This window comes from Aulonocara sp. 'chitande type north' Nkhata Bay, linkage group LG10 (genome assembly GCF_057382095.1).
Source record: "Aulonocara sp. 'chitande type north' Nkhata Bay isolate Kocher_YH1m ecotype deep benthic linkage group LG10, A_spYH_male_GT1.1, whole genome shotgun sequence".
Lineage (NCBI taxonomy): Eukaryota > Metazoa > Chordata > Actinopteri > Cichliformes > Cichlidae > Aulonocara > Aulonocara sp. 'chitande type north' Nkhata Bay.
The window spans coordinates 9,808,650-9,831,402 of NC_141353.1; the positions used below are offsets into that span (position 1 = coordinate 9,808,650).

The 22,753-nt window shown below is 42.8% G+C and overlaps 3 protein-coding genes across 3 annotated transcripts; 1 reads left to right on the forward strand and 2 right to left on the reverse strand.

The window, feature by feature from the left end:
* Window positions 1–2,871: 2,871 nt before the first annotated feature.
* Window positions 2,872–14,164, reverse strand: LOC147320247 (uncharacterized). The gene is made up of 9 exons (XM_086308035.1): window positions 14,080–14,164; window positions 9,032–9,326; window positions 6,814–6,873; window positions 6,642–6,704; window positions 5,729–5,757; window positions 5,457–5,477; window positions 4,938–5,360; window positions 3,876–4,106; window positions 2,872–3,408 (listed from the first exon to the last, which is right to left on the reverse strand). Exons 2-9 carry the CDS (start codon window positions 9,324–9,326, stop codon window positions 3,148–3,150), a joined length of 1,383 nt encoding a protein of 460 aa, XP_086164161.1. The 5' UTR covers window positions 14,080–14,164; the 3' UTR covers window positions 2,872–3,147.
* Window positions 14,165–15,875: 1,711 nt separating this feature from the next.
* On the reverse strand, window positions 15,876–17,897 carry rnasekb (ribonuclease, RNase K b). The gene is made up of 3 exons (XM_086308042.1): window positions 17,674–17,897; window positions 16,627–16,709; window positions 15,876–16,492 (listed from the first exon to the last, which is right to left on the reverse strand). The coding sequence occupies exons 1-3, from the start codon at window positions 17,749–17,751 to the stop codon at window positions 16,348–16,350; spliced, it is 306 nt and encodes a 101-aa protein (XP_086164168.1). The 5' UTR covers window positions 17,752–17,897; the 3' UTR covers window positions 15,876–16,347.
* Window positions 17,898–17,939: 42 nt separating this feature from the next.
* On the forward strand, window positions 17,940–21,355 carry LOC147320249 (BPTF-associated chromatin complex component 1-like). Its single transcript, XM_086308041.1, has 6 exons — window positions 17,940–18,273; window positions 18,940–19,034; window positions 19,267–19,368; window positions 19,787–20,016; window positions 20,256–20,360; window positions 20,442–21,355. Exons 1-6 carry the CDS (start codon window positions 18,253–18,255, stop codon window positions 20,504–20,506), a joined length of 618 nt encoding a protein of 205 aa, XP_086164167.1. The 5' UTR covers window positions 17,940–18,252; the 3' UTR covers window positions 20,507–21,355.
* The last annotated feature ends 1,398 nt before the right edge of the window (window positions 21,356–22,753 follow it).

The window sequence follows — 22,753 nt, forward strand, 5'->3', positions numbered from 1 at the left end:
CTTCGGCGGATATTAGCTACTCACAAATGGCACCCTTACAAACTCCAGCTACTGCAGCATCTCAGCGAGGACGACCCAGATCGGCCGCAGAATTTGCAGAATGAGCAAAATAAAAATTGGAACAGGACCCTCAGTTCACGCAGAAGATTTTGTTCAGTGATGAGGCAAACTTTTATGTGAATGGTGAAGTTAACAAACAAAACCACCGCTATTGGTCTGACACTACCCCACATTGGATGGATCCCTCCAAGACTGTTGGAACAACAAAAGTGATGGTTTGGTGTAGAGATGGACCGATCCGATATTACGTATCGGTATCGGTCCGATACTGACCTAAATTACTGGATCGGATATCGGAGAAAAATAAAAAATGTAATCCGATCCATTAAATATCACGAAAGCACCTCACAAAACTTGCAACACGCCGTAACTCACCTCAGAACGTTAGCACGTCGGAGCAGTATGCATCACGTGATAGAGCGGCTGTGGCATGTGGGGCCTGTCGGTGGTCTGGATAGCATGTGGAGCTTTGCTAGCAACCCGGCATTTCATCTCCGACAAAGTTATCCCCGAGAGAAGTAAAGCAAGTGTGTAAGTCCATCTCTGAATGTTTGTAAAGCATTCCCACGTTAAGCTGAACGAGCGACTGCCTCTCGCTCTCCGGCTGCTACTTCAATCATGAAACTGCTTAATGATCAGCTGATCGGCTTTTCTGTCGGCAGTCCGTCTCTCTTGTTTGTTTTTGGCCCACTTTGCACCAGAAAGAGGAAACCAGCGGCTGAACAACAGCAGAACGTTTAAGCTTGATAAGCTGTTGTTAGAATTTATTTAATCTTACTTTCTACTCGAGGATCTTTTTCTACGCAGCTGACAGCTGGTAACTGTGCAGGGGCGGATCTAGCAAAGTTTAGCCAGGGGGGCCGATAGGGCATGAACAGGGAAAAGGGGGCACAAAGACATACTTTTCTTTCTTATTCTCATTTAAAATGTCGAGCTTTTAATAAATAATTATCTGACACCCAAAGTTTTAATTTGATGTAAAAGGAATAGAAGTCAATTACTGTATATAGTAACTATTAAGTCTAATATATATACCCTAGTAAGCTATAGTACTTTTTCCTTTGGGAAGGTACCATCTGTGCAGTCTGCAATTTTGTTGAAGAAAGATGTTGAATCTATTTAATATTTCTTGAAAAATAATTGATTTCTGTGCATTTTTTTTCACACTGCATCAAATTAAGGTTGATTACGTCGATTAAGCATCATGAGGTGGAGCGTGAGGGGTGGTTCCCTATTTTTTATTTATTTATTTTTGTTGTTGCTGGGAGTTGGAACCCTATTAGTTAGGTTGCTTAATATTTACGCTAAGTACTCTTTAAAATACCAGAATAGGGAGGATGGTGCAGGTTTAAGTTTATTAGATTGATCAGTATTGCTGAACTATGAAATATTTTTTTTTGTATACAGGTATAACAGAATAGCTTTAGTGTAGTTGTTGTTTTAAACTTGAGTATGAACTTGCAGACTTGCAAAATGCAGCAAGATATTTTAAAAAACAGTTTTGTTGATTAAAAAACACTATATCGGATTCATATCGGTATCGGCAGATATCCAAATTTATGATATCGGTATCGGACATAAAAAAGTGGTATCGTGCCATCTCTAGTTTGGTGTGGTATATGGAGTACAACGATAGTGGGTCCATTCTTCATCAATGGAAACCTCAAGGCCACTGGATAGTTGAAATTGCTACATGATGATGTGTTTCCCTCTTTATGCACTGAAGCTGGCACGTTCCCTGAGTTTTTCCAGCAAGATGGTGCACCACCACATTATGGGTGCAGGTCCGAGCATTCCTAGATGAACACTTTCCTGGAAAGTGGATTGGTCGTCGTGGGCCAGTTGAATGGCCCCCAAGGTCTCCCGATCTGACCCCCTTAGACTTTTATCTTTGGGGTCATCTGAAGGCAATTGTCTATGGTGTGAAGATACGAGATGTGCAGCACCTGAAACTACGGATACTGGATGCCTGTGCTGGCATTTCTCCTGCAGTGTTGCTATCAGTGTGTGAAGAGTGGGAGAAGAGGGTTGCATTGACAATCCAACACAATGGGCAGCACATTGAACACATTTTATAAGTGGTCAGAAACTTGTAAATAACTCATGAAAGAATAAAGTTACGTTGAAACCAAGCACACCATTGTTGTTCTTGTGACATTACCAATAACTTTGATGTGTCACATGGCCCTCTTCCTATTGAAAAAACAGAAGTTGTATCCAAGATGGCCGACTTCTAAATGGCCATCATGGTCACCGCCCATCTTGAGGAGTTTGCCCCCTCACATATACTAATGTGCCACAAACAGGACTTTAATATCACCAACCATTCCCATGTTATTACGCTGTGTCCATATAAGTGGCCCACCCTGTAGGTTGAATATTTCTTTGACGGCTTCACTCTCCTCTAGTTTTGCTCCTTTACTGTTTGTCCCAGTTTACGTTATAACTGCATGTTTGTATTTTGAATATTGTCTTTTTTAGTGTTTGCTTCCTGACTAATCTCAAAACAACTAAAGGAGGAAGCTTAACACACAGCGAGACTGAGATAAAGGATGGTAATGATATTTCATGGTGGAAAAGCCACGGTGGGCCGGCACCATGAGGAGACTCCATGGAAGCAGAGAGCTGGGAAAGAGTCACACAACAGAGCTGAGCTCACTGCCTCTGAGCCCCACGAGTGCTCGCCCTGCTTTCTGTCTGCACGAGGATCTGTGTCACTTTACTGCTGACTGTTGCTTTTCCTGTGACAGGAAATCAGACACAGGAGGATTTTGTAAACAGATTTACAGAACAAACAGTTAAATCAGAGCCTTTTTTATTCCAACATAAACATTCCATCATCCTCAACATCAGAGCCATTAGTTATGATTATGAGAATCTACTGCATTACAGCACTGACAACATGAATATAAACGTACAGTTCTTACACACAGGAAAAAAGAGGACAAGAAAAATCAGAATAACCAGTTAGGAAAGAAGAAAGAAACAGCACACATTTCATGATTCGGAATATAAAACTGATTCAAGAGAGATTTACATTTTTTTATTGAAACTCAAAATCTGCAGCCTGAACACTGGAACTCATCTTTACTTCTCCTTCGCTTTAATCTTCATGATCTTGTTTCCCTTTATTTCTACATCTGCTGAGAACGGCATTTTCTCCAGCAGTCTGTCCTCAAAGTCGCCCTCCAGTCTGACACCAAACGCTTTTGCCAGCAGGGATGAAGTCACCACAAAGGACTGCACCTCTCCGCTGCCGATCTGTGCATCCACCTCTGTTTCAGTCTTCTTGGTGTCTTTGATCCCAATGATCTCGATTGTGACGTTCTCGACTGTGGCACTTTGAACCTGCAAAACACCAGATTGACCGTAGAGATCAGGACATGTTGAACCAATAAAACTGAAGAACTTGTTATTTAAAAAAGTGAGCAATGATGATTTCATAGTGAGTCTCATCCTGCAGAAGAACTCCAAATCCACCATCTTGTCCTGCAGCAGACAGTCCTGGTTCTGCTCAGGTAACAGCACATGAACATGTTCTGGAGTCACACTCCAGCTCACAGAGCAGAGCAAAGACTGATGTCACCAGCTGGAGTCCAAGATGGTGGAGATGAGTCTGTCGGACCACAGGGAGACCCTCACAGTGAACCACCTGGTGGGGACACTTAGAACAGGTACGGCTGGATTAACTAGAGAGCAGAGACTCAACAACAGTGAGGAAATGTTCCAGTAGGAGGTCAAAGCTGACAGTCTCTGCTTTGAATCAATACCAAATATAAAACACATTTCAAACTGAAGCCAGAATCAGAAATTACCTTAAAAATTCTGGTGAAATCTGTTGAGTTCAGCGATACTGAATCATTGTAGCGACTCGTCTTTACATTGACCACCCTGACAGAGTCTCCAGGTGATATTCCTCTGAGCTGTTTGATGTCTTCGCCCCACAAAGTGATCCAGATGGAGCCTGTGCTGTCCTCAAGTTGGAACTCTCGCTTGTCTTTCTTTCTTCGTTTGTTCTTCAGTTTGACTGTTTCAACGGAGCCGATCTGAACAAACCAACAACATGACAACAACTCAGAGACCAACAACTCTCCTGTGCATGTTTATTTCTGCTGTGAAGTTTGGAATCACAAATTCAGCCTCAAGCTGCTGTTAGAGGAACTTTAGCTGTTGCCACTGTGATGGCTTCATTGCTCGGCGCCAGAGTTTGACTCATGTAATAACAAGAACCTCCATCTAGGCCTGGGCGATATAGAGTTTTTAAAAAATATCGATATATTTTTCTATGAGATATAAGATGTGACAATATCGTTTATATCGATATTGTCTATGTTACGTTATAAAAGAGGATTTCAAACTCCAGGCTGTCAGTCACGCAGTAGAAGTTGGGAACAGAGCAGCTGTCAAATCTTTGTTATTACGCTCAGCGTCTGTTAGTTTACAGTTTGACTGCACAGTTGGGAGCTCTTTGTTATGCACAAAAACAACATTGTTTTATTTATGGAGCATTATTATTTAATAAATGCTCATAATTTATTTTTGAGTAATTTTTCATGTACATCTGCGCTGTATGTTAATAAAAGTGCCTGTGTGACATCTGGGACACCGCTGTGACTAAACTCTGTTTGTTCTTACTTTATGGCTTTAAAAAAAAGAAGATCGAGATATATCGTATATCGCCATCCAGCTAAAGAATATCGAGATATGAATTTTGGGTCATATCACCCAGTCCTACCTCCGTCCATTTCACTCAAAGACTATTAAAGGTTAGTTTAAAGGTTGATGTCATCAGAGTTTCACAGCCTTCAGCAGGACACTAAGCTAAACATGACGAGCGCCCTCACAGCTTCACTGCAGCAGATTCAGGTCACACTTACCTTTCTTACTGTTCCTTCAACACTCACTGATGTCTTCTCCGCTGATCCGATGGCCTGTCCGATGGAGCAAACTGGAGTCTGGGAATAAACGAACATCTGAGCTTCCATCTCCAGGTTCTCAGGAACATCAATAGCTGGTGTCTTTGATATGACGCTCTTTTTGGTCACTTTCATGACATTTTCGTCCATGATGATCTCTCTGAACAGGTAGCAGCTCTTCTCCTGGAAACGCTGATAGCGCTCTCTTCCATACACCATCACTTTAATGCTGCCTGTTTCATCAGCCACTCCCAGGTAAAAGAAAAACTTCTTCTCCTTTTTTTTGGTTTCGTATGTACGCAGACCAGATTTCGCCACAACTTTGCCAGCTATGACTTTGTTTCCAAGGTCACCGCTGATCTTTACATCATGGATGGATTTCCTCTGCAGGCAGATGGAGAGTCAGCCCGCAGACAAACTTACATCACAAAACAAGTCAGATGCTGTGATCATCCAATGAAAACTCAAAAATTCACTCACCCATGAAGGGATTTTTATCTCCTGAAAAGAAAGAGTTAAACAGTAAGTCACTCATAGACTGAATATTGTAAATGTTCAAGAAACTGTTTTCAGAAATGTGCAAACAGTTATGTGGGAATCAAATCCCTACCAGCCCACAGAGCTGATCTCTTTGGTGTAATTACTTCTATCATACAGAAAGCATAAATGTCCACAAGTTAATAAAATTATGTAAAACTTGGTGTAACGTGACATGCAGTATTACATTAACTTGAAAAAATCACAACTTCTACCTTGTCAGGCTGAGGGCTCTTCAGTCCATCTGTAAAACAAAGTAAAATGACAAAAGCACAAAGGTAAAGTGTAAAATGCATCCAGGACAGAAACAGCTGCGTGATGCTGCTAACAGAACGCCAGCTCTTTACAAGCACAGACAGCATGCTAATGCTAAGCTAGTCAAACACCCAGAGTCACGTCAAAGGTGAGCGTATGCAGACTCCAGTCCAGCAGCCAGAGCCGAACTTTAACAGGTAACAGTCAGGCTGCAGCCTGTTTGTACCGGTTCCTGTACCAGTAAAAGTAGAATGGGAGGCAGAGCCTTCAGTTTTCAGGCCCCTCTTCTGTGGAACCAGCTTCCAGTTTGGATTCAGGAGACAGACACTATCTCTACTTTCAAGATTAGGCTTCAAACTTTCCTTTTTGCTAAAGCATATAGTTAGGGCTGGACCAGGTGACCCTGAATCCTCCCTTAGTTATGCTGCAATAGATGTAGGCTGCCGGGGATTCCCATGATGCATTGAGTTTTTCCTTCACTCACTATGTGTTAACAGACCTCTCTGCATTTAACTATTAGTTTTTATTAATCTCTGGCCTCATGCACAGCGTGTTGTTTCTCAATCTCCCCCCTCAGCCAAACTGGTCTCAGCAGATGCCCTCCTTCCCACTATTGCCAACCACTTGCTCATAGAGTTTCATGTAATTGTTGGGGTTTTCTCTGTATTATTGTAGGGCCTTTACACTACAATATAAAGTCCTTTGATACAACTCATTGTGATTTGGTGCTGTATAAATAAACTGAATTGAAATGGATCTAAAAAATTTATACTGAGCATTTTAAACAAATGACATCACTGTGTGTTGGATAGTTAGCTCTTGAGATGGAAAGCAGCACTAAAATCCAGCAGCACTGTTTCCTCCAGCACTTACCAGTTTCAGCCTCTCGCTCTTCATCTGAACTTGAATCACTCACAATGTTGTTCTTCTTAAAGCCTGAACACACACAGCTCAACATCAGACTTACATCAAATAAAATATTTATTCTCATGATTGTGGCCACAGCTCAGTGGCTCTGCCACAGTTTCAGGGTGTGTTTGCCTACCAGCTTCAGCCGTTTTCTCTGCTGACTCCGATTCAGTTTCACTGCGTTTCCTCTTGTTTCCTGAAACAGAAATGAATCCAACTTGTGAGAGCATGTGTGTGTCAGGTTTTCACTGAAGAGTCAGTCAACATAAAGTCGGTTTCTTTCATACCTACACAGAGCAAACGTAAAAACACTAGCAGTGATTACTGTTCAGTCTGTTCACATGTAACTCTGCATCTGCAGCAGCTTTATAAATAATACATAATTTAAGCACTTTGGTAAGAATATCTTACCAACGAGTCATAATCTGCCTTCAGCAACTACAAGGAGAGAGGTTACACCCCGTATATATGGACTTCCAAAGATCCTCAAAGAAGCGGTCCCACTCAGACCCACTGTTAACAGTATAAACTCTGTCACCTACAAAGTTTCCCAGCACCTTATCATCACTTTACTTCCATTTGTGAGAACACATCCCATCACATCAAAACCTCCAATAATTTCACCAATGAGATCCACAAACTTGCACTGGACCCAGATGAAACCACCGTGTCCTCTGATGTGGTCTCTCTCTTCACGACTACAACAAAACAGCTCCTTAGAAAACAAAATCAGTTTCAGCCCCGATCAGATTTCATGGTAACGTTCACACTCTGATAGGCACCTTCACTCACAGCCTTTTTCCACTAGTACCTACTTGGCTCGGCTCGGCACGCTAAGTTTTCCATTTTGCAGGTTATGGTACCAGGTACCTTTTAGTACCAACTCCGCCGCGGTTTCTAAACAATCCAAGGCCATCTGGAAAATGTGATGTCAACAGATTGCAAGCCACTGATTGGCTGGTCTGGTTGATGAGTCATTTGAAAATCAAAACTGTCATTTTTGAAAGCCAGCAACAAGGAAAACTGCTGCACAGGAACAACACTGTGGTCCCAGAGTCTGAGTGAGAGTGACATGACTCCAGCAGATCCCGGGAATAACATCGGACATCTCTGTCCAGAAGAGCGCAGTCCTGGGAACAGCTAAGATACTGCAGGACCCTCAAGCTCCCAGGCCTCTGGTAGAGGACCCGAGCTTGAAGGATAAACCGCCCACAGGGGCGAGAGGGAATTTTTTTATACATACATATAAATATTTAAAAAAAAAAAAATTTCTGCTTTTGCCACTGTGCGGTTTGGGATGAACTAGACAGGAGAGTGAAAACAACACAACCTACAAGTGCCGCACATTTATGAACTTCTGTAACAGATATGGGAGAAGATTTGATTTCTATTGTAGAAAGAAGCCACGGCTGTGTTCAGCTGTTATATCTGCCAAAGGCGGCTACTCTGATGAGTCAGAAGTTTAGAATAGATTTTATTCTATGAATTGATTCCACAATTTCTTTCTTTTTTGTGTCCCGTTTGGATCTTTAGCATCAGAATTGTTGTCTTAAGGCCAAGAAAGATGCCAAGCGGATTTATTTTACCAAGTGGATCATCATGGCCTTGCCATATTGGTCCATTTGATTGACCTTTATTATAATTATGAATTTATTTTATTTTCAGTTGCTACAAACGGGACAGACATGACTGTGGGAAAGAATGAAAGAAAGAGAGGGAGAGAAAGAAAACCAAAGGGGAGAAGAGACGGTGAGAAGGGGGGAAGAGAGAAAAACAAACAAAACACCTGGATCACCTGTATGGAGAAAAAAAACAGAAGAGAAAGCAAACAACAAAGAGCAACATAATAAAAACGGCACCATCACAATAAACTAGCTAGCAGTAGATATCAGTAGATACTAAATAATAAACGATGTTGTGCAGCACGCAAGATAGACAGCGCACAATGTGCTTTGAGGCAGCAGCCAAGAAAGCTGTAGTCCGCGTCTGTGAACACCTGTGTGCACACCTGTGTGGATCAGCACGCTTGCATTCCAAAGGTTTCTCCATGTAACGATCCACGATTTCTTTTTAACTCCAATTGCTTTTTGTACTATGCTTTACTACTTTTGACCAGAATAACACAAAAAACTTCCACAAATGCTCGATCCACTCCTGCTAATTTGGAATTTGTTCAATTGCTGCTTTACAATGAATAGTTTGGTAGGACAAAGTAATAAAGACAATTATAATAAAACGTTAGATTCAAATTTGAATATATTTAAACATGATTTATTCTATTACACATGAGATTCTTTGGAAAACCTGTAGACACCTGACCAAAAAAAAAAAGAAATATCAATGAGTGAACTCACCTTTTCCCCCCTCGTTTTCTTTGTTCTTCAGTTTTTCAACAAAGGGGCGCAGCTGGCCCTGGACTGCTTCATCCTTCCTTGGTATCCAGAGCATTGCTTCATCGATTATCTGGATAGACGTTTCCACTCCGTACCACTCGATGATTGTCTGAGGAATGGTTTCTCTGCACTTGATAGTCTTCTTCTGTTTGGGGATATCCAGAAATCCCAGCATCTTTTTGAGCTGTGACTTATCCAAATCCTCAATGATGAAGGTCAGTGCCTTTTTCCACTCTGACTCTGAAATTGATGACATCTGAGGCACAGAGAAAATAATAAGCAAAACATACTAATACTGTTGTATGTAGCATATTAAAGCCTCTAAAACCTTGTAAAAACATATAGACTAGCACAGAGCCTTTGTAGTCTATATTTTGGATGCTTCTTATTCCACTCTGTGTAGTGTGGATACATGTTGTATGTATATATCATGTGTACTATGGTACCTCAAAAACTCTGGAAAAAAAAAGCATGATGAAGTCGATGTGAAACAGACAATGAATCTGCCGTTTCTGCCGGTCAAGCACCGTAACAAGTTTAGGAACAATGCTACAAATTAAAATAAATTTGTCATCAACTTGGAAATTTTCTAATTTGAATCTGGTGAGTTACACAAAGTGGAAGAGATTACAATGATTTCAAGACACACTATCCCTACTCAAAGTAATCTAGATTCCTGAACTGAACTTGAACAACATGAAGCAGCTGAGCTGCAACTTAATCTACACGAACATTTTAAAACGAAAACTAAAGATGCTTTTATGAGCTCATTTAAATCGATCAGCAGCATTAACTACTCAAGTAAAGTTAATTTATTTGGCTTCGTGCTGCGCATTGCCAACATTTTTAAACTCAGGCTACGTCCACAATAATAAGTTTTCTTTAGAAAACGCATATTTTCTCTCCGTTTTGGCCTCCCGTCCACACTGAGACGGCGTTTTCGCTCAAGGAAAACGCCGTGTTTTGAAAACGCTCTCAAAAACGCACACATTTGAAAACGGTGCTTTTGCGTTGCAGTGTGGACAGCGAAACCGGAGACTTTGTGAAAACGATGACACATTTTAGTCATGTGATGCAGTCATGTGACCAATTAAACTGAGATAGCGGAGGACATTATACAGCAGTTCTTTTGTTTGACAGCCCTGTTAAAGATGAATATCAGTCTGTACTGCTCCACAAAGCTTTTCTTCAAATTCTTTAACTCTCACTCGCTTTTGCAACTTTGTACTTTTGTACAAGCGCTACATACGCTTCATCATATGTCCTCGTCTTAGCCTTCGGGAGACTTTCGTTTCATTATCTGCGTATCTCTCCGCCTTTTCATCACTATTAAATATTTTTCTTGAGGGTTTGTTTACTGCACTTCAGATCTCCTGCTCTGTCTGTGTGCATGCCCGGTGCAAAAAAACCCAAACCCTGCCACCTACTGTACTCTATGTGCAATTACACTTTATTCTAGAACAGGAAAAAAAGCCTGTTCCCAGGGGTCACACTATTTGAGAAGGACTGACTTAAACTGATAGTTTTAGTTCTGGTGTCCTTGTTTTCCTCTCAGTTATCGATTCTGTCACTATTTAGCTAACATAAAGTAATCTATTATTCTAAGTCTGCCACTCTAAAATCTTGCACTGCTCAGGATGTAGTGCTGCTCACTCCTGCCACTTCAAGATACATTTATTTATACATGTGTGTATTTATATAGATTTACTCTGTTAATACTGTTAATTACGGTGCTATACTGCTGAGTAACTGTCTCCTGCTCATCAAACACGTTATTGCAATGTTGACCGTGTGCTAACTTGCATATGACAAATAAAACAAAGAAAACTAAAACTAAGTCTGTTAGCAACAACCAGCCGACCCGATGACGTCACGCTTCGCTGACCGAAGATGGCGCGGAACATGTTTTAAACATTTTAACCACGTAAAAAACCCTCACTGCTGCTTTCATACTGCCCGGCAGGGGCAGAGCATGGGGGTGGCTTACTGGGCTTAAGCCCGGATTGTTTTGTCAGAAGCCCGGGATCTTTTGGAGTGTAATTTTTTCATAGTTAGATGCCTGGCTGACAACTGTATAAAACAAAAAGTGCAAGCAATATTCGAAGCTCACAGTGAACACTGTGGGAATTTACGACTGTGCGTGAATCCCCCCTGATATTGGTATGATCCGAACTCAGACACTAAGCGACTGAGCGAGGGGGCGGGGCAGCTGCTGCCTGCGAGTGCGCTGTTGGAGAAACGGAGCTAGGCAGACAGAGGAGAGCTTAAGTTTGACCAGGTACTTAGGGCTGCACGATTTTGCATAAAATGAGAATCACGATTTTTTGGCTTAGAATTGAGATCACGATTCTCTCACCATTTTCTTTTCCAGTATAAATATTTATTGCACTTATTAACTGCACATCAACTTCGTAACAGTTGAGACTGAACATAAAAACAATACATAAACATAAAAACAACAAATGTCTCACGTTTTGTTGTTGCCAAATGTTGTACTGCTTGAAATTCCGTCTCCACCGTTGCGCGACGCTGCGTGTACAGAGCAGGTAGTGCAACAACAGAAAAATAGTTGCGGGACGGCACTGTGTAGCGTTTGTCTAGGGTGTTGATCGTTTTCCTAAATCCCTCGTTTTGCACAGTGTTGATGGAGCCATATCTTTGGTCAGGTGATAAGTGATAGCCTCCGTAATGTCTTTGTGCCTGCGGGAGTTCGACGTGTACAGGGAAGCACTGTATAAGGTTCCCGTTATTGATGTTTGGGTGGTTGACCGGGACGGATTTTCTCCTGTCACTTTCTCGTCATCCCTGACGTGCTCTCCGTTGTTTTTTCCTGCTAATTTTAGCATCACACGGCACAGCTTCTGTATCACGTGGTATAAGGCTCTGCCCTTGTCATTTGTTGAGCAGGAAGAGTGAGCGCTTGTTTTCATGCAGATTACGTCCCGGACCAAAATGCGGTACAATCGTCGTCTTTTTTTTTTTTTTTTTTTTTAAATCGTTGTCATTTGGAAATGAGATCGCGATTTTCTAACGATTAATCGTGCAGCTCTACCAGGTACCAAAGCAAATCATTTGTACCGTACAAATAATGTAAATATGACGGTGCATCACCAAAGATTGATATCAAACTGATCACTTGACCCATGTTACGTTACTCGCTCTTCAAGTGAATCAACAAATGGCGAAATGAAAAGCCGAACAACAACAACAGCTGTTTCTATAGAGAGTCTTAGCTTACGTGTGTTTATTTCATATTCTCAGTTCTTACCCTCCCCGACTAAATCGGTTTCAGTTATGTACTGAAATATAAGAATGGACATTAGAGGCTTCTTTCAAAGAAAAACTCAGGTAAATGTTATTTTATATATTATGCTTTGTATGTTGTTCAGTATATTTCTATGCAAAACAAGAGGGGTTTCAGTACACAGCAGGATATTCACATTTGTAACCAGATATTTACACTTTAGGGAGAAAACATAAAACATTTTTACTGCACAACATCAATTTAGAGTAAACTTTTGTTTTAGATAAATATTGAAACATCTTTTGAATGAGTTAAATGTCAGAATAAAGAGAGACAGAGCTTCTATTTATCATCACTTTGATCAAATGTAGGAGTACATATACACTAAGTTTGTTAATTAATAAGAAACTGCAGACGATTCCATTCTGAGCTGAAGAAGCTTCTGATTGGTTCGTAGAGTCCATGTGAGTAAATTGGTGGCACAGCTGTGGATGCATATAAGACACCCCCAAAACACAGAGGCTGTTTCTGTGACATGGGAACATCAAGAGATGTCAACAAAACAGCAGGAACAGAACTGTGGAGCTCCATAAGTGTGGCTCAGTTTGAATACAATTTGGTGCCATTTACAATTAAGAAATACAGACAGTTTCTCTCTTTACTCTTAAAGTTAACAAATATGTTTTTATATTTATCTAAAAAATAAACATTTAGTCTGATTTGATGTTACAATTAAAAAAGTGTTTTTATCTGAAGAGTAAATATCTGGTTTCAACTGTAGATTTGATGATTGTCAGCACAAAGAGGGAACAAGAGCAGGTGAGACACACCTGTTAGTCACATGGTTGTTTGCCAAAAGTATCACCGTATCACAGGTCCTCATGTATCTCGTACCTCGTGTTTCTTTTTAGGTTTGTTATTTTTCAAATTCTATATTTATTAAGTTATGCAGCTTGTTTGCACAACAAGGCTGAATAATTATATAAACTTTTCTCAATCTAAATATTGTACTTTGGTATTATTAAAAAACAAGTGTAGTGCAGGTCTATGATGATTTTTAGTGCTACTATCATCTAGTTCTGATTCTGGTTCTGTCTTGGTTAAGTCCTCAGTAGTCCTGATTTTGAACTGTTGTAGTCCTGTTTTATTTCCGGATCAGTTCTGGGTCTGGTTGAATCGGGGTTTAGTCCTCGTGTCTTGATACAGCCCGACTTTGTTCTGCCTCGCTGCTTAATTAAAAAACTAGTTTAAGGTGTCCTGCACATGTGATATATACTTTTCCCTCTATGAAGTCATTCTTTTTTGAACAAAACTCAAAACAGAGCCTATTAATCTTTCAGTCATTTCTAACCCCCCCCCCCCAAAAAAAAAAAATCCCACATGCATACCACCCTTTAGGGCTAAGCCCCGGGTGTTTCAAATGTCTGGCTCCGCCTCTGGTTTCTATCGCAGATCAAATGAAGTAAGTTTTGTTGAACATGTTTTCTCTGTGTTCCAGTAACAGCATTAACACACAAACACATAAAACGTGTTCGCCTACAGAGAGTCTACACGGAAAGCATGCCGTCCGTCAGAGTCCGTGAAAACAGACACGGACACTCCGACCTGCTCCCGACGCGACGTGTTCAGGGTAACACGGTGATTTAGCGGGTAAAAAGCAACGACTGTAGAAAAAGAGACTTTCGCGAAAGCGAGCACTAACATAGCGTCGTCTCGTTCATTCTCCAGCAGTAAAACAATCAGAAAGTAGTGAAAGAAGGCTCACCTTTCTTTGTTTTCGTCCACAGCCTGTTTCCTGTTGCTGTCACTACTTCCCGGTCTCCGTACATTTGAGTTTGGCGGTATTTTCGCACCGGGGCGGAGTCAACGTCCGCGTGCCTGCCTTTTTAAAAAACTTAGTAATAATAATTGTAGTATTATTACCAGAGCTCTGCTTAGCAGTGATGTGCGATACCACTGATTTGCCATCCGATCCGATACCAAGTAAAATTCAGGGTGGTATCGGCGATACTGATCCGATACTCTGTGCAAAAACTTTTTTTTAACTGTATCTTTTATTGTATCTCAAATTATAGATTCATAATAATTACAGGACTTCAGATTACTTGTTCTTATCACTTAATAATGCAGAATTATCATACAGAAAACTGAAGTTGTGTGCCATTTGAACACGTTGCCTGCCTGCAGCACTAAAGGACTCCTCGAGAGACGTCTGTCTCGCCCCAGCAGCACCTGTCCCTCTCCTCGTCTTCAGTTCGCCTCAACATACGCTCATCATATTCTGTGATATGATTTACTCTGAGGTGTTTGACGAGGTAAATGGTGTTGCCAGAACACCTCAGTTTCTTGCCACATGTATCACAAACCGCATCTCGGCTGTTTGTGGAGGTAAAATACGTCCGCACATTACTCCATTTACACCCAGCCATTGTTGTGAGTGCGCACGACAAGGGGCTGCAACACATTCATACAGAGTATTTCGCACATGACTATTAAAGGCAGAAGAGGAAGTAGTCCCTTCCAATGTAGACAATCCAAATGATATAGTTTCTTTCCACTGTGTTCCTGTTAATGATAAACTACAAATTTACCCTACATTACTAAATTATCGATATTTTAATATGAGAATCGATTCTAGAACATGAATGATTGGTATCGGAGGAATCGATATTTCAGTATCGATCCACACATCACTACTGCTTAGATTATTCAGTGTAGGAATACACCCAAGGCATTTCACCCCCATGTCATACTGTGTATGGTTGTGTGTGTGTGACAAATAAAATTTGAATTTGAAAAAGTAAAGCAGCTGCCTTTCTATTACATGTTTATATGGACAGTGTGGATACTGCACTTCTCCACAGCCCGAACTCACCGTCTAACTTCTCTAATACTGGAAACTAGCTGTTATAAAACTCCAGCATTCACTTTAGTAAAAAGATGAAATTCAATTTTGGACTTTGGAATATTGATGACTCACATTCAGGTTTTATTAAAAAAAAACCCTCACAAGGCTCAGTTTGGTTTACCCTGACGTTTTTGAAGAACAGACTTATTTTAGTTTCAGATGTTTACAGAGTAACAGTAGATATATTGTAGCACAACTTTATATTCCACACTCACTAACCCAACTTGGATTTGGTGGGTATTTAAAACCCAGGTTTAATATTTGTAGAGGAATTCATTGATGACATCCTTTTCCCCCATATTGGTTTTTAGTTGTGCACAATTTCGTTTCAACACACTGGACAGGTGACACCATTTTATTTTTAAAGGAAAGCTTAAATTCCTATCGCTATTAACACTAAGGTATCTTCTAAAACATCAAGTCTCCATCTTAGCATCAAAAAATGTGAACTAATGGCAACTAAAGATTGTTCTGAAGCAAATTCTGAAAATACTCCAGTAAAAAATATATAATTTAAACTAAAGATCAACACAGAAGAAGTTTCTTAAAAATGTTACTTTCATAATTAAAACCAAACCAAACAAAACGAACCCCATTTAAATCCATGAGGAACATTTTTCCACAGTAACTGAAATGAAGACGACTCCCTGTAGTTTTCCACTCACACACTTTATTGCAAACGATGTTCCAGCAAACACAGACCCACATCAGAGACACAGCACCGCCTCATGTCCTCCGATCTGTTCGAGCAGAGGACGCCCGAGCGACGCCTTCGTCTTTGTTCTTGTGACACGATAAAACCGCCTCAGCTGATGGTGGAGGCATCCTCGGGGCTCCGCCCCCCGTTTCCTTGTTAATGTGATTAATGTGGCGAGCAGACGTGAGTGTTTCACACTTTTGGTCACTTTCATGTCCAACGGAAAGGAATGAAACAACAATTCACCCAACAACAACAACAACAACAACAACAAACACGTAAATACAAAATAAATAATCCAGGTGATACCTGACCCCGCCCCCTTTTTAATCTTAGCCAATCAGATTTTCCAGCGTTGAGATATAAATAAACTTTATGGACAGGAACCAGGTGCTCGAGGTCAAAGGTCAGGCCATCGCCGCAGGTCTTTATGTCACCATGTACTCCTGCCGCTTGTTGAGTCGGACCTGGCAGAGCGAGATGGCGCCCACCACCACGTAGACGGCAGCGGCGATGAAGCAGTTGATGCCGACCTGGTTGTAGAGACTGTAGATGTTCTGAGGGGGACTTTTACTGCAGGAAAAAAAGAAGGAGAAGAAGAGTTTATCTGCTGTTTGTCATCGGTCAGACTGTGTCACGTCCATGACGCGTCACAGCGTCTCAAGCTCGGGTCGAACCGACCGAGCAGCTTTTAACCCCCAACTCACTCGTTATGGATGTCATCCTCGGTGAACGGGACGTCTTCGATCAGCACGGCTGACTTGGCGCTGAAGAAGATTCCCAACATCGCCTGCAAGAGAGCAAGACACGGGGTCAACATGAGGCTCGGGGACCCGTCAGGGCCACAGCTACGAATCGAACCTCGTCACTGAGTTTAAATGTTTTCTGTTCACTGCTTCAACCGAGGATTTATTCTGATAAGAAAAGCAGGAAGTGATCTGCTAAATATTTTAACTGACAGACCTGAGACCTCAGAACCTTTAAACAGGGTTCGTACAGGTGCTTGAAATCCTTGTAAATGCTTGAATTTTAATATTGTCTTTTCAAGGTTTGAAAAGTGGTTGAATTTCAGATGTGGTGCTTAAAAATGCTTGGAAGTGTAACTGTAGTTATTTGTGGTGAATGAAATATCTGATTGAATAGTTTTCTTATCAGACAGAAATAAAATGAGTCGCAAAATGTGTTGATGCATCTCAGTCATCCAGGAAAGTTATAAACATTACTCTTACAAACAGGACATTTGCATAATGACTGAAACCAGCCCACTGAAGGAACAATGGGCTGGGAGGATATCCACTTACGAGGACATTATGGTGCTACTGTTTTATCAAAATTTTAAACGAATATCCTCATATGTGGCTCTCATTTTTCTTAGAAACAAAATTCAGGTAAAAAAATAAACAAATCTCGTGATTCTTTGTTTTTACATTCGTCAGGTCCCAATTAGCCCAAATTTCAAAGAGAAATTAAAAATCCATGCCATGGAAGAGTTCGGGTCTTAGGAGGTCAAGGAGGGTGAAACCAGCAGAACTACATTCAGATCGGCCTACGTGGGCTCCGTCTATGTACCCGAGAAGTACTGGAATTCAGTGATTAGCCAGTCAGCGTTGAAATGCGTTGAGAGTTTTACCAACTTCGAATAAAATTAGCAGCAAGAAATTGCTCATAATAACATTATATTTAATCCAAATACAGAGTCCCCACTGGTAGTTCCTTAGCCTTCCAGGAAATAGTCGGTCCCTTCGTGATCTTACCAGCATGATGACGCCCCAGATGCTGATCACGATCCCGCACGCAGCCATCTTCGGCCCGCAGAACAGCAGCGACGGCATGTCCGCGTCCCTTTGATCGATCAAAAGATTATTATTATTATTACTATTATTATACTCTAAACTGAAAGAGGACCCATCGAAGAACGAAGCCTCTCGGTCAGCTGATCTCACCGCTCGGCTTTATTCGGCGAATGTCGGTACTGTTCGTAAGCCGCAGGCCAGCGACCAATGAAATATCCTGTGCCCATACACTCCGCCTTTTCCTGTCAAATTGGCCAATGGCGTTTAAGTTGCAAAGTCGCGCATCATTCTCTGTTTCCCGTTTGTCTTTGTTGTGATATTTATAATTTTTCTTTCTGAATATGTAATTCATAAATGACCAAATTAAATCGCAACTTCTCATCGGACGTGAGTCCCGCACAGCTTCGCGAGTTTAGGATCTTAAATCTTGGGAATCCCGCTAACGGAAGTCAGCTAGCTAAGATCATAGGAGCTAATTGTAGCTAACAGCTAGCTACCGTTTGTTTCAAAATAATATTTTTTTTCACCTGAGGCTCAGAAATGACGTCAGCCTCTGCTAAGGTAAGCTTTCACCTGCTTATGTTTTTTTTTCTTTTACGTAAGTGCAAAAATTGAGCTTAACAGCCAACTTGTAGAGAACCGGTCATGTAGCTGCACACATAACTCAATTGAATTCAGTTGCTGCATCATGAAGAAGAGCTTCATGAAATATACTTTAATATCTTTTCACCCCTAAATTATAAAAAGTAGAGGCAAATTCGGCACATACTGAACACTCAGAGCTTTTTTTTATTTTTGCGCAGAAATCCAGTTGATTAGAAGCAGTGCGGTACTATCGCCTCACCATGACAGCAAGATGTGTTAAAAGTGACGCTGTGTTGTTCTTATCAGAGACAAATGATGAACCAGAAACAGCTTTCAGATGCAGCCACACATCGCACTGACTGTACTGCAGAGAGAGTCCTGATAAATCAGCTCACTGTTTCAGCTCAGAGTAAATCTGCTTTGTGCTTCACTTTTTCCTCAGATTGTTTAGAAATGCAGTGAATGAGTGTATATGCATGTGGTGCACACCTGATCCAGGTTGTGATAGGTCTCCATGTTTACAGTGAGGGAAACACAGCTGGTGGTGTAGCACCTGAGTGTGCAGTTAAAGGTGGTGTGCAGCGTAGATCATGTCTACGGTCACCGTTTAAATCGGAGCATTGATGGCTGTGTTTCCTGCAGGTGGGCGAGATCTTCTCAGCAGCTGGCGCAGCTTTCACCAAGCTGGGAGAGCTGACCATGCAGCTCCACCCAGTGTCCGACTCCAGCCCTGCAGGGTGAGACAGACACACACAGAGGAAGTGGCTGCATTACTGACACAGTGTCAGTTGGTTGCGACCAAACACTACAGCTAACTGTAAACTATAAACTGAATGTGAGCCTCACACACATGCAGGGGGGATAAAACACAGCTGGAAACGAGCAGCGTGGTTTCACGTGTTTGGACGTGAGCGGTTTGTTGACATGTTTGAGTTTTTCTGTGAACTGATGCCGTGTTTGTGTCCTCAGGGCCAAGTGGACGGAGACAGAGATCGAGATGCTGCGATTGGCTGTGCGTCGGTTTGGAGACGACCTCAACAACATCAGCACGGTGATCAAAGAGCGCACAGTGTGAGTGTTAAAGGAGCAGTTTGCCTTTTATTAATGAAGACGTTTAGTTTTAGAATCGTTCAACAAAAACAGGAAACGAGAATCAGACGAGGTCGCCGGAGGAAACGTGACAACACGAAGGGAATCAAAAGTAAAGGAGGGCTCCGCTAACGCATGGAGGTCACTTCATGTTTGCTGTTTGTGTTAAATGGACGGAGGACATGAATGTAGGAAACACGAGTGAGACTCTTTGGTGTCGGGTTGTTGTTGTAGGACTGCAGACGCAAAACTCATAGATACGCCAATAAATGCTCACGTGACACGTTTAAAGGCTTCACTGTTGAATATTTTATGTTAAAAAATTTCAAGCATTTCCTTTAAGGATGTAAAAGGCAGATTGAACTTTGATTGGCTGATGGCCGCTCCTCTTCCTCTGCAGAGCTCAGATAAAGAGCACGGTGAAGAGGAAGCTGTATGAGGACAGCCGGGTGCCCATTTCCTCCGAGTCTCCCAAGAAGAGCGTCAAGAAAACTCCAGTCGCCATGACACCCACCCCGGCGCCCGCCGCGTCCGCCATCATCTCCGTGCCGACCTCGCAAGTCGTGGCTTCCACTGGAATGCAGAGCAGCCCCTCCCTGGCCCCGCCCATCAAGAAGCAAAAGACAGCAGGTGAGATCCGCTGCGTTTTTCTTTGATCTGTGTGATGTCACAGAGAGGGGACGATGATGGTTAGAAAGAGGGGGAGGAGCTAAAGCAGCTGGTTTTAGACAGGTTCAGCTGAGGCCCAGGAGCAGATAAAGAACCGTGCACCTCTGGACTTCCTGCCACTGTGTGCTGACCTTTAACCCCCGAGGCCTCAGACGCTCCGAGGTTCTCTCTGTTAATCCGAGCTGTCCTTCTGCCTGCAGACGTGACGCTCAGCGCTCTGAACGACTCGGACGTCAACAGTGACCTGGTGGACATCGAAGGCCTCGGAGATGGCTCGTCCAATAAGAAGCTGAACTTTGATCAAGGTCAGTGTGGCGCAGGTGTGAAGGCGTGGAGCTCCTGCAGACTCACTTCAGTTTGTCCATAAACTCCTCTTCTCTCCTCAGAGAGCCTCAACCTGGACTCCAGCCTCATCATGAACTCCAGTGACCTCCCCCTCCTGTCCCGCTGACCTCTGACCTCTCCAGAGCCGCCTCACTTTCTCACTTTGTTTTATTTTTTTCCTGATGAAGCTCGAGTCGGACTTTTCTTCTGTTGTAGTGACGCAGATATTTTTTTTATTTTCAGTCAGTTTTAGTTTCAGGTCAGTTTGTGAGCGTCGTTATCGTGAAGACGTTTGCCTGCAGATACTCATGTGCAGATTCACCTCTGACCTCTGAGCCTCCAAATTTGACCCCACCCCTGACTTTGACCTGCACCGCCCACCTGAATCTGCAGGACGTGGTGCCAGCGGCCAACCTCCACCTTCAGAGTAAACATGATTTGATGGTAGGAGGTTCAGCGCTCTCCTGGATGTGTGAACGCCACTACACAGTGCGTGGCCCCTCCCACACCAGCATTATGAGTGCTGACCAGCATCATCACTACGACAACAAGCCGACCAAAAAGGCGGCCGTGATTTTTTTCATGATTGGCTCGTTTCAGTGTGAAGCACTGAGAGGGTCGACTCTGACCCCCCCACAAAGGCGACCACCGCTCTGAAGCTTCGGTTTGCTCTGAGCTGGCGTCCTGCTGAGCTCTGCTCATCGTGCTGACATCATCGCGCATTTACAACTTCCTGTTCAGAGGAGAGCGGCTGTCAGCTGGCTTTTTGATGAGGTGGTGTGGGTGGAGCTTCAAGGCTCAGAGGGGCTTGAAATGACTCGGCACATGGGGTCAGGTGACAGGAAGTCTCCTTCAGTCGCCTTAGGGTAGTGGATGGCAACCACGACGGTATCCGCAGCGAGCTTTGTGACCTCATCGCTGAGGGTCTGATGTAAAAGCAGTTTGAATTATGTTGAATAAACTTGACTCACAACTGTTTGACGTGTTTTTCTTCCTTTGCTTTGAGGCAAACTTTGGACAACAGACACAAATCTGAGGATACGAGTTTGTTTCGTAACCTGATGAGGACGGTTTGGGACAGGCTGAAGTTTAAACGTTTATAACTTGATTTTCAGACGCCTGATATTTACTAAAGTGTGTCGAAGCTGGAAGAAATCGAAGCTGATAAAATGAGTAAATCTGTTTTTAAAGCTTCATTTTGTGCGTCGCTCGAGCAGAGCAGAGGTTCTCTGAGCGATCGTCCCTCTGTGACGCTGCCACGTTGACACCAGAGTCTCGTAACAATGACGAGAACATATGAGAGCATGAGGGTGGGAATGGATGTTTGTGTCTGTGTGTGCCTGTATGTCTGTGTCTATATGTCAGGTTGGGTATCAGACGCCACCTCTCTGGGGACACCTCAGGCCCTCCAAGGTTTGGAGGCCTATCTCCACCCACCACCACTTCCCCTGCCGGTGGCGGACTCCCTCAGGTGTCGGTGTGTTGGTGGTTCTTTGTGTCTGGGGGTGGGCGTCCGGGTACACACCGGCTCACTCCTTGGCGGCCGCTTGTCGGGGCCTGGGGCTCGCTCGGGCCCCTTTGGAGGTGGGGTGCCCCCGGCCTCTCGGCCTAGGGCTCGGTCACTCAGGCACAGCTGGGGGCCGGCGGAGCTCACGGGCGCGTCACTGCAACTCCCCCTGGCTTCTGCTCCGCGGCTGCTGAGTGAGCCCTCATCTGGGACTCTCCTCAGCTCTTACTGGGACAGTGGCGCGGCTGCCCCTCTGTTGGTCTTCCTTGGTCTCTTGTGTTCTGGGGGCCTCTGGATGTCTGGAGTTTTGATCTCCTCCATACCTGCTTCACACCCTGGAGGACGGGGCTGTGGCCCCCCCACACTCCCTAGCAGATCATTACATGGAGAAACCTTTGGAATGCAAGCATGCTGATCCACACAGGTATGCACACATGGGTATTCACAGACACGGACTAAAGCTTTCTTGGCTGCTGCCTCAAAGCACACTGTGCGCTGTCTATCTTGCGTGCTGCACAATATCGTTTATTATTTAGTAAATATTGATATCTATGACTAGCTAGTTTATTGTGATGGTGCTTTGTTTTCTCTATTATTATGTTGCTCTTTGTTGTTTGCTGTCTCCTCTGTTTGTTTGTTTTTTCTCCATACAGGTGACCCAGGAGTTTTTTTTTTTTTTTTTTTTTTGTCTCTCTTCCCCCCCCTTCTCACCGTCTCTTCTCCCCTTTGGTTTTCTTTCTTTCTCTCCCCCTCTCTCTCTCATTCATTCCCCCTGTCCTATTTATTTAAAAAAAAAAAAAAAAAAAGACAAAGGATGAACTGAAGCTCTGCCATCACGTAATGTCGCATACTGCTGTTTCTGATGTC

What these genes read in the sequence shown, in the direction of transcription:
- LOC147320247 (XM_086308035.1), bottom strand. Translation starts at nt 9,326, where the DNA reads ATGTCATCAATTTCAGAGTCAGAGTGGAAAAAGGCACTGACCTTCATC. An exon ending in AGAAAACGAGGGGGGAAAAG is followed by an intron (nt 6,874 to 9,031) that starts GTGAGTTCACTC and finishes TTTCTGTTTCAG; the next exon opens with GAAACAAGAGGAAACGCAGT. An exon ending in ATTTCACCAGAATTTTTAAG is followed by an intron (nt 3,409 to 3,875) that starts GTAATTTCTGAT and finishes GGTGTTTTGCAG; the next exon opens with GTTCAAAGTGCCACAGTCGA.
- rnasekb (XM_086308042.1), bottom strand. Translation starts at nt 17,751, where the DNA reads ATGCCGTCGCTGCTGTTCTGCGGGCCGAAGATGGCTGCGTGCGGGATC. An exon ending in TCTGGGGCGTCATCATGCTG is followed by an intron (nt 16,710 to 17,673) that starts GTAAGATCACGA and finishes GCTCTCTTGCAG; the next exon opens with GCGATGTTGGGAATCTTCTT. An exon ending in GAGGATGACATCCATAACGA is followed by an intron (nt 16,493 to 16,626) that starts GTGAGTTGGGGG and finishes TTTTTCCTGCAG; the next exon opens with TAAAAGTCCCCCTCAGAACA.
- LOC147320249 (XM_086308041.1), top strand. Translation starts at nt 18,253, where the DNA reads ATGACGTCAGCCTCTGCTAAG. An exon ending in TGACGTCAGCCTCTGCTAAG is followed by an intron (nt 18,274 to 18,939) that starts GTAAGCTTTCAC and finishes TGTTTCCTGCAG; the next exon opens with GTGGGCGAGATCTTCTCAGC. An exon ending in TCCGACTCCAGCCCTGCAGG is followed by an intron (nt 19,035 to 19,266) that starts GTGAGACAGACA and finishes TTGTGTCCTCAG; the next exon opens with GGCCAAGTGGACGGAGACAG.